At 52.8% G+C, this 10,375-nt stretch overlaps 1 protein-coding gene and 1 long non-coding RNA gene across 2 annotated transcripts; one reads left to right on the forward strand and one right to left on the reverse strand.

Moving 5' to 3' along the window:
- Window positions 1-2,148: 2,148 nt before the first annotated feature.
- Window positions 2,149-9,912, reverse strand: Trib1 (tribbles pseudokinase 1). Its single transcript, XM_048358820.1, has 3 exons — window positions 9,389-9,912; window positions 7,227-7,519; window positions 2,149-4,549 (listed from the first exon to the last, which is right to left on the reverse strand). The coding sequence occupies exons 1-3, from the start codon at window positions 9,752-9,754 to the stop codon at window positions 4,084-4,086; spliced, it is 1,125 nt and encodes a 374-aa protein (XP_048214777.1). The 5' UTR covers window positions 9,755-9,912; the 3' UTR covers window positions 2,149-4,083.
- LOC125360743 lies at window positions 5,195-8,825 on the forward strand. Its single transcript, XR_007212797.1, has 3 exons — window positions 5,195-5,911; window positions 6,050-6,328; window positions 7,801-8,825. It is a non-coding gene; the product is annotated as an uncharacterized LOC125360743 (long non-coding RNA).
- Window positions 9,913-10,375: the final 463 nt, after the last annotated feature.

A 10,375-nucleotide genomic window follows, 5' to 3' on the forward strand; every position in this document is an offset into this window, starting at 1 on the left:
CCCCCATTTCATTGTCATTCTTACCAGAAGACATAAAGACCCAAGTTCGTATCCCAGCACTGAGCTGCTTTCTTCTGAGTGGCCCCCTAAAGACACATGAATCTTAGTTCCAAAGAGTTAACAAGTTCCCTCAGCTGTACTACATACGAAAGGAGAGAAACTCCTAGCAAGTATAACGTTAAGAATGATTTGAAAGAAATAAACCTTCCGGAAAGTGTAACACTGAGTTGTTACTGGATGATTTTACTCAAATGGAAAATACACTGAGACCATGGAAGGAAATGCGCAGTCACTACCCCACAGCAACCTTCTATCATCCAGTCAGTTGCCATCACCCCACAGGTGTGCCAATTCTAGAAGAGATTAAATTTATGAATTTGTCACATGTCATCCCAGCCTTCCTGACCCATATTTCTCTCCATTTGGTACATGTAACAACAGTCCAAAGGGGTGTTGTAACCTTAATTGCTTGCAAAGTGTTTTGAAATCCTTAGATTAAAAGCTTGGGGGGGGGGGGGTAGGGTTGAGTGTATGGTTTGGTGGTAGAGTTCTTGCCTAGCATACACACGGTTCTATCCCCAGAAGCGGGAGAGAGGGGGAGGCAGGGAGGGAAGGCTCAAGTTTGGAAAAATTCAAAGTATTTGCACTGTACATTATGTGTGTGTGCACACGTACACACACATGCACGTCCAAGCTGGTGTACCCAGTCCAGATGGGTTGACTGGGTCACGGAGGCACCGGAGTTTACAGTGTTTAAGTTCTGGTTCGTAAGAAGATTTCAGCCAGCCCTTACCCTTCTAGTTTCTAAGGTCCTCAGACATCTGGCCACTACCCATGGCTTCCCATTTCTTTTCAGTTTCAAGTCACCTGGTCACCTGGGCTGGTAAAGGACAATTGTGTCACCTGTGACTTCTGCACCTCTTTACGTAGGGCCAGGGCTGGTGAGTTAGGACTTAGGATCGTTTCACTGTTGGGTTAAACGTCTATGATGTGCGCTGGGTATGGTGGCACACGCCTGTAATCCAAACCCGAGAGGATGAAGCAGGACGATCCCCGGTACGTGGCAGTTTGGACTAGGCCGCACAATCCCCTCAACAAAAAGTAAAGACATTTAAAAATATACTCCATGCCAGGTGCCAGTGGCTCACATCTGTAATTCTAACTACTCAGGAGGCTGAGAGCTGAAGTTTACAGCTCAAACCCAGCCTAGACAGGAAAGTCTGTGAGACTCTTGTCTCTTAATTATGAAAAAGTTGGAAGTGGAGCTACGGCTCCCGTGGTAAAGTGGTAGACTTGAGCGAAACGGCTCCGGGACAGTGCCCAGGCAGAGTTCAAGTCCCAGGACCAGCACAAAATACTATATACATACGTGTGTGTGTGTGTGTGTGTGTGTGTGTGTGTGTGTGCTGTGTTCCCCCATGCACTCCATGGCGGGTGTCAGGAAGGACCAGTAGGGTTCCTGGAGCCTTTCTAGACCTCACAGGTGGGTTCAATGTATGAAATTCACTGGACTACATATTTGTATGTGAGTTTGTCCCTGTAGTTCTGTTGCACTCTACAGTGTATTTGAAAAAACCAAAACCCGTCAGAATGCTGACTTACTTTGTTTAGAGAAGATTCTGAACAGTGAAACTATAAATGCAATTAAATCAAAAATCCTCTTTCTCTACCTGTGATTCAGTTTCCTTCTTTCCATTTCCAGTTTTACTCTTATTACAAGGGGGGGGGTGGCTAGCTCCATTACTCACTGGCTCAGAGTAGGGGATGTTTCTCAACAGGCCCCAACACATCTTCAGAAACCTCCGTGGCCAAAAATGACCAAGTTCTGTTGGATACCTGTCCCCTAGTCTTGGAGCATTCAAAAGCTTTTGTCAAAATTCTTCCAGATAGGACTAAAAGCCAGAGGAATTCTCCCAGTTTAGGACACTTCACTAAGCTCCCACTAACCTGGTTCCACCCAGCAAATCCCAGTCATCATAGTGAATCTGAACTGATTAAAAAAAAAAAAAAACAGTGGATCACAGGCCACGCTCTCAGCGGCCGTGTCTACTTCCTGTCTCTCTCAGGAGGCTCTAAGTCCTGGAGTCTGTTCAGGGGAACAGCAAAAGGCCAAGGCCGATCGCCTTCCAAGGAAACTCATCACACCGCTTTACGAAACCAGATTTATTAAAATTTCTCTAGAAGTCAGCAACAGCCGCCTCACTGGTCACACACATACAGAAAGATCTAGTGTTTCTAGCAGTCCCGGCAGAAGCCCCTGCCAGCCCGGAGTCCTCGGCTGGATATTGAATCCACAGACACAGGTGTCAAGCAACCACAGGGGGGCCTCAGGCCTCCCTCCTCCAAGCCCCAGGATCCCATCAAGATAACAATGCCAGCCGCCGTTCACAGTTCACGTGGTTCGGGACATGCAGGCGATTCAGACACAACACACACAGTCGACACCACAAGCTTCAGTCACACGACAAAAACAATCGCATATCTGTATAAAAGGTAAAATATCTGTACAAAGTACACAGTACGTGAGGTATACACGGCATTCTTACAATGCATGTTAGTAGTTTGCCTTGGGATAGCCCTTGAAGAAACCTGCCTGGTTTTGTGCCATTTCTCAAAATACAGGATGTTTTCTCTACCCGCTTAACCATGCGATGCCAGCCCTGTGCCAGACAGCGACTGAGATCGGTTTGGGTTGGTTGTTTTTCTGTTTTGTTTTGTTTTTTAATCAGTAACTTGTGTTTTTAAAGCCATCTGCAGTTTCTTCCGAGAAGTTTGACTTGTGTGGGGAGTGAATACACCTCTGGAGACATTCAAGCAGAGGCTGGAAAGGAATTTCTGCCCAGGTGGCAGCAACGAGGACAACCACAACAAAGTTGGGAGAGGATCATTTTTGAAGTTTCTTCGGACTTAAATAAAATCGCAGCTCCTCTGTCACTCTGGCTGCTGGCAAGGTGGATGCGTTCACAAACCACACCACATGGGAAATTCCCCACACCCACCATGCAAAAAGCTGGAGCCCCAAGTAGAATGCCAGGGGCAGACCAGTATCTCGGGGTAGGGGTGAGGGGGGTGGGGGAGGGCTGATCCTGGATCACTCGAGACTTAAGACTCCCAAGTCCACTTTCATCCAAGAACAAAGATGTTTCACATTTGCTCCCGTGAGAGCCAGGCTAGGGAGTCTGCTTATCTTTCTCTTTCTAGACAAAACGTTCCACCCTGAGATATTCTTGGGGAAAAGAAGTATAGGATAAAATGGTAGCACACTGGAGAGGAACCTAAAAAGCAACAGTTTTCAAGTGATCAAATTATTTAAAAAACCAAAACAAATGCCAAGTGCAGTCTCTGTGCTCAAGAGTTCTGAGATCACCACATGGGGAATCTCTTGACACTTTTCCATGGTGAGCTGAGGAGGGGAGGGGGGTCACGTTTTCAAGGTCAGAAGAAAGGCATTATTGCATATGAGCTCTTGGCAGAAATCTGGGAGAACAGTCTGGGTACGGGGTTCCGGGTTCAGGCAGGCTCTTACACTCCTAACAACGGAGCAGAGTCATTGGAGCAACAATGAGTGTTAAAGCAAACCAAAAAAGAAAACAAAAAAAACTTTCTGATCAGAAAATTGTGGTAGCCAAGTCCAGCTACCAAAGACAAGCTCAAAGACGGCAGCAAGTTAATTGGCCCAAATTACTTGTCATTCTGTTAAAATGGGGTTGGTTACTGCCACCACCACCCCCCTCAAAAAATGCCATAATAGGATTGACTTCCTTTCCCAGTCTCATGTCACACTCCTAACACTTGACCTCGGTGCAGGGTGACTGTGCTCTTCAGCGTCCTCAAGCCCGAAAGAGCAGCCCAGCCACGGTTCCTCACGAAGCGGAGCTCGTTCCCAGGCAGCACTCGAGTGACTCCCTCAGCCCAAACGGCAACAAGAGGCGCCACACTGGGTTCTCCCGTGATGGTCTTGGTGCAGTCACCGACAGGGTGGTAGCAACTACCACCACCATGCCCCGAGAGGCCTGTCCATCTTCAGCAATGGCAATGCCATGTGTGAGAACTGAGGTTTCTGAGGTTGGGGTGGGGGAGGGATCAACAGAAGAAGGAACTAATGTCACTGTCCTCCTGGTACTCTGGGACAATCTGGTCTGAGATTCCCATCTCTGAGTCCACGTGGCCTTGTTCCAGGACAGACTGGAACCAGGGATGAAGCAGGATTTCAGGGGCGGTAAGTCTCTCGGAGGGCTCGCGTCTCAGGAGGCTGCGGATGAGGCACCTGGCTTTGGGGGAGATGTGCTCAGGAATGCAGAACTGTCCACGGCGGATTTTGGAGAAAAGAGCACTGGGGTCTGAGTCATGGAAGGGATATCGTCCCACCAAAAGGGTGTAGAGCATCACCCCTAGACTCCAAACGTCCGCCGCCTTTCCGGAGTAAGTCCCTGTGGTGTTGAGAATCTCGGGGCTCACGTAGGCTGGGCAACCATGCTTATCAGACAAAGCATCATCTTCACCCTTGATGATATGTGTGTCTTCCAGACTTTCCAGTCTGAGCTGGGTTCTGTGAGACAGAAGAACCGAGTGGTTACTTCCAAGCCAGTTGCTATGAAATACCAAGGCCTTCCCAGTAGCCATGCCCACGGGCACTAAAGCAAAGGCCCCAGGAGTATCAGTGACCCCTTCTCATCTAGTAAGCACAGGGCCTGTAAGCACCCTGGACTGGAGATGTTACAAACCAACACAAAGTGCAATCGATGTTTGCGAAGGATCGGAGACAGCGCCGGGGGCGGGAAGCTATGATGCAAAGTCCCAAATAGCATCCGTGATGCTAGGACTTAAGAGAGATATCCTAATAGGGCTTACACAATTGACAAAGTTCATATTGCAGAACTGAGAGCCTGTCTCAGGAATGCTGACATTTTCTACTCGAGCTGTCAGGGAAGAGCAAACTACCCTCCTTCTGCAGGGAGGGCCTGCAGGGCCTACAAGCCCCTGGTCTCTCTCATCACGACATGTGACTGCTGGAGTTACTTGGACCCACACTCTACATTGCAGAACTTGACCCCCAAAGTCACTGTTATCATGCACTGCTTGCCAGGGCATAGTAAAATAAATTATATATACAATACACATAGATATGTTTATGTATGTATAATAAACTGTCCCCCCAGTCCCAGATGGTAATAACCAAGACGAGAAGTTGAAAAGGATGCAAAGAATCTTTAGCCTGAACAAAGAAATGATGTGAACAAATGAATGTGGTTGATGGAGTGAAGGAACACAGGGCCCCTGAAAATGAATAACCCTTACACTGGCACACCCAACACCTAGGCTAGCAAATCAGTGCACACACGTATTTATTTTCTCTGTGGGTCTCTGTTCAGGTAAGTACTCTGAATGAAGCTTTGGTCACAGGCTGTTTTGTGCAGTTACTGGTGCTTCCTTATTTAGAACCAGCTACCCATGGGTCCCCTCAAAGGCCAAAGCAGCCTAGGGAATGCCTAATATCCAGAGGGTGGTAGGCTGTCTCTGCTTCTGTGAAACAGTTCAGTTCCTTCCTGTAAGTCATCTGTTGTGAAGTTAAATGCAAACATTTGGAACTGGCTGATGGGTCAATTCATTTTCCTCTCAAAGGTCTGGCGGTTTTTTTTTTCTTCTTCCTGTTCCCTGGAGTGTAGTATACATGTGCTAACTTTGGTATGTCCTCAGCGTGACCTCCTGGTCGTTATGTAAAATACCCATTGGTTCTGTAAACGGAAAATATGACTCAACCCACACTGGCGGCCCTTGATTGGCTGCTGGAGTACTAAAACCCTGCACCTGTGCTGGTTACCGAATAGCGTCAGCCTGCCATTGCTTAACCCCCGGGTTGCCAAATCTGTGCCCATGACATTGGCCTGTGCAATGCGGATTTCAAAAGCTGGTAAGGAGGTGTGCAAAGGCATGTTTCAGAAAAATGCATCCCGGTGTAGAAGCAGAAGGTTCCAGGAACTGGAGACTTCATTTCAAACTGTTTGCTTTTATGAGCTAATCAGTATGTTTCAATACTTTTTTTTGCAAGGTCAGATACAAAGTCATGCTTGATGGCAATTCAACTCTGCACTTTTCAGTGTGTTCTGGAGTTAAGGGGGGGAGGGGGAGTGGAGTTAGCCTTAGGTACGTCCTCTGGCCTCCACAGTTCTACAGGGCCAACACTGTGCCTCATATCTTTCCACAAGAGCTGTAGATCCACCTCTCCTAATTGGTCTCTCGTATTCAGCTTCAATCGCCTTGCCTGAAACCTCCACTACAATCTCCTATCTCATTATTCTCTTATCAAGCTCATCTTGCCCTTTATGAAGTAACCCAAGATCTATAGTTAGCAATCCATTCTACCTAATTTCCATTACTATTCAATACAGCTATTTTCTTATAAAGCCCCCAAGGAGGTGTGGAGACACACACACACACACACACACACACACACACACACACAGAGAGAGAGGCTATCAGAATTTGGGCTCTGGTGGCTCACACCTGTAATCCTAGCTACTCAGGAGGCTGAAACCTAAGGATCAAGGTTCAAAACCAGCCCTGGGCAGAAAAATCTGTGAGATTATTATCTCCAATTAACCACCCAAAAGCCAGAAGTGGGAATGGGGCTCAAGTGGTAGAGCGCTAGCTTTGAGCAAAAAAACGCTCATGGACAGCGCCCCAGGCCCTGAGAACAAGCCCCAGAACTGGTGTGTGCATACATGCACGTGCAGGTACACACAGGTCCCCAGAGAATATGAAGAAAGTACAGGGGACCTGTCCTGAAATGGAACAGAGACATAGCGCGAGGGCGGTGGCTGGAATTCTGCAAACACCATGGGCTAACTAGTGCCATCATACCCTCCCCTCCAGGGCATGGAAAAAGAAAGAAGCCTGAGATAGGCAAGGATCTGACAACTCAGGAGACAGAACGGAAGGGCGGGTTAACATCTGAACCTCAGAAGACCGATATTTCCGGCAACAAGAGAAACTATGAGCCCTATCCTGGGCTACAGGTAAGGAGAAGCCCAGAGCCCTAGGCACCACCCAGTCAGTACAAGTGCAGAACCAACCAACCTCGGCTGCCACTTTTCAGGACTGCTAAAAAACATTCAATCTGGGAGCAACTGAGCCCTTTGGGTTTTGCGGTGGCACCTGACTACACAACCTGTACCTTCATTTTTTGTCTCCAAAAGGCCACAGGAGGAGCTGTGGCGGCCGCTCACCTCTCCTCCGTGGAGAAGACGAATTTCCTAAGCTTCAGGTCCCCCAGCACGATGGCGGACTGGTGACAGTGGGCAACGGCCGAGACGATCTGCTTGAAGAGGCGGGCGGCCTCCTCTTCCTTCAGCCTCTTCCGGGTCCGCACGTAGGAGTGCATGTCCCCAAAGTCCTTCTCAAAGAACACATAGGCCTTCGTGTCCCCAAGGATCACTTCCACAATGCCAGTAATGTTTCTGTGGGAGGGCAGCTGGATGTAAGGCCGGATTTTGTCCTGGTAGTGTTTAATGGGAAACACCTGCAGAGAGACAGTAGGTCAATATGGGGCTGGGGGGAAAAAAAAATGCCAAGACGGCCTCCCAAAACCCTTTGGGAACTGGGCTGTAGTTGTCAAGTTTGGGGCTCTGGATGAGTATAAAGCCTATTCATTTATTCCCTTATCTCTGCCACCCTACTTTATGCAGTCTCCCCTGGAGGCTAATCCCCAGCTCTCTTGACTCTGGTCCTTCCTTGTTACAGATAATGCTTTTTGTGGCCAGAGCTGAAAAGCAGTCTCTGGCATTCATGTGTCTGCTGCAGACCCAAAGGGCTCAGCCCAGAAAGGGCGAAGAATGTGGTGACTCTACGGCCCACAAGGGGAAGCAGGGCCACAAACATGCCGAGCTGTCATTAGTCAGAAGGAAAGGAAGAGATGACTTGGAAGGAGAGGAGACTGTGTGACAACACAGCCTTAAGCAACCAGCCTTACAGTTTTGTGACTCAGGTAGAAGCAGCCTGGGCCCAGGTTCCATTCTCACACCAGGGGATGGGCCCCTGGTCAATGGTCTTTTCTTTTTCCCATTTGTTTGCTTATTCCCCCTCCTCAGCCCGGCCCAGCCGCCCCACCGCGGGTCCTCTAAAAAGCTGGCTGGCCTCTTTTAAGGGCCTTTTGTTCGGTCTGATTACTCATATCCTAGGCTCAACTGGAAATGGTGACACACGGGCTGTCACCATCTGGATTCAGCTATTATCTGCTCGGAGGAACTGGAAGGGGTTGCACAATGGCCAGACCCACCCCACCTCTGAGGTGGTTGCTCAGGCATCAACCGGAAAAAAGTCCCCTCCAGTTCTCTTCCACCATCGACCCCCCTACCCCCTCCCACGATAAAAGCGTCTCTCCACATTGTTTTCACTTGTGGTAAAAGTAAGTAATAAATACATAAGTCCACCGCCCCCCCTTTCAAACTGGTCTTGATCCCACATTTGAAATTTCGTTCAAGTGGACAGTAGGTGGCAGCAACAAGCTGGGGGGTGGGGGGGTCAGGTGAGTTGCAGGAAACCCAGGAGCAACTTAAAACTGGAGCGGGGTGAAAAAAGGCTCAGACCGTGGGGTTCCAGTGCGCCCTTGAGCCGACGGGGGGCGAGCGGCCGGCGTCCCCGCGTGCGGCGTGTGTCTCCCCCCCCGCCCCCCGCCCCCCCAGTTTCTGGTCCTTCCTCCTCCCGGGTGGGAGCCCTTATGGGTAGGTACGGTCCATGAAAATCGCCGGCTGGAAAAATAAAGTGAATGGAAAGCGTGCGCTCCGAGCTCGGGGGAGCTTTCCAACACTTCTGCCCCGGCCCGAAGTGCCTGGTTCCCCCCCCCCCCCGCACACACACACACCTCCGCGGGTCACCACTGGGGTTCAGACCGGAATCCCCTAGGTGGGACCCGACCCGGTAGCCCCGCGGCGCCCCGAGCTCCGGCAGGGCTGCCAGCTGCTCCCCAGCCCCGCGGAGGCGCCCACTGCAGGGCGCCCTTTCCAGGACGGGGGTGCGGGGTGGAGGCGGGAGGTGGGGGGGGGGGGGAATGAGGGAAGGGCAATGGCACGGCCCTGGAACCCACTGCGATTCCATCGCTTATATGGACGCCACGCGCCCGGGGCAGGGAACGTGGAGAGAAAGCGCTGCACCCCTGCACGGCCCCGGGCCCCCCCCCCCGAAATCCACTCGCGGGAAACCCCTCGATCTTCCAAGAGACAGTACCGTATTAAAACGTCGCCTTATCCCACTTCTGCACCCGGCCCCAAACTCAAGTGTCGCCCGTAAGCCCCCGATCGGACCCCGGGCACCCCCTGCAGCCGCCTCCCTCCCCCCCCCCCCCGGCGCCCCGCCAGGTGCCGGTCCCGGTCCCGGTCCCGGGGACACCTACCTTGCAGCGCAGTTCGCGGCCGGTGTGGATGCACAGAGCCCGGGACACATGCTCGCGCTCGGCCAGGGGCAGCAGCAGGTAGTCGGCGATGCGGCTGGGCCCCGGCACGCTACCGCCGCCGCCGCCGCCGGCCCCCGGGGCGGCGGGCAGGGGCTGCGGGCTGCAGGGAGAGCCGGGGGGGCTGAGGTAGTCCGGGGGGCTCGAGCAGTCGGAGGAGAGGCGCGGGCACTTGGTCGCCACGGCGGTCGCGTCGTCCGCGTCCAGCAAGCGTTTGGCCGGGGAGCCCCGGGCGGCCGGGAACAGCAGCGCCGGCCCTCGGGGCTGCGGGACGCCGCTCACGGCGGAGCGCACAGGACCCACCCGCATCGCGACCCCGGCCCGGGCGGCCCCGGCTTTGTAGATCCCCGGCTCCGCGCAAGAAGGTCCCCGGGGCTTCCAGACGGCGGGCTGGAGTCAGCAGAGCCGGCTCGGGCTCGGCGAAGCAGGAGGCTGGGCTCGGAGCCGGGGTTCCGCGCGCGCCCCGCGCGGGTCGCGCTGCTTCCAGGTTCGCCGCGGGGCGGTGAGGATCCCCGGATCCCCCGATCCCCGGATCCCCGCGGGCACTCGGCTCGGGGAGCCTCGCGGAGGGCGGGGAGGCGGCCGGCGCTATTGTTGCCGAGGCTGCGGACCGTGGCGGAGGCGGAGGTGGCCCGCGTTCCCGGGGGTCCTGAGCCCGGAGACCCGGGATTCCGCAGGCTCGTCGGGGGGCCGCCGAGCAGAAGCACTTCCCAAAGCAATTAAGTCCCGAGCCGACGCCGCGGCAACTTTTCGGGCGGCGCTCCGGATCCGGCGCGCTCCCGAGCTCCGGGCGTGAGAGCGAGCGAGCGAGAGTGACCGAGTGTGAGAGAGGGTGTGCGCCGCACTGATCCCGGCCGGTGCTCTCCTCCTTCTCCTTTTCCTCCACCTCCCCCGCCTCCCGGTGACTCACGCTGTATACACACACACTCA

Source organism: Perognathus longimembris, chromosome 12 (assembly GCF_023159225.1).
Source record: "Perognathus longimembris pacificus isolate PPM17 chromosome 12, ASM2315922v1, whole genome shotgun sequence".
Lineage (NCBI taxonomy): Eukaryota > Metazoa > Chordata > Mammalia > Rodentia > Heteromyidae > Perognathus > Perognathus longimembris.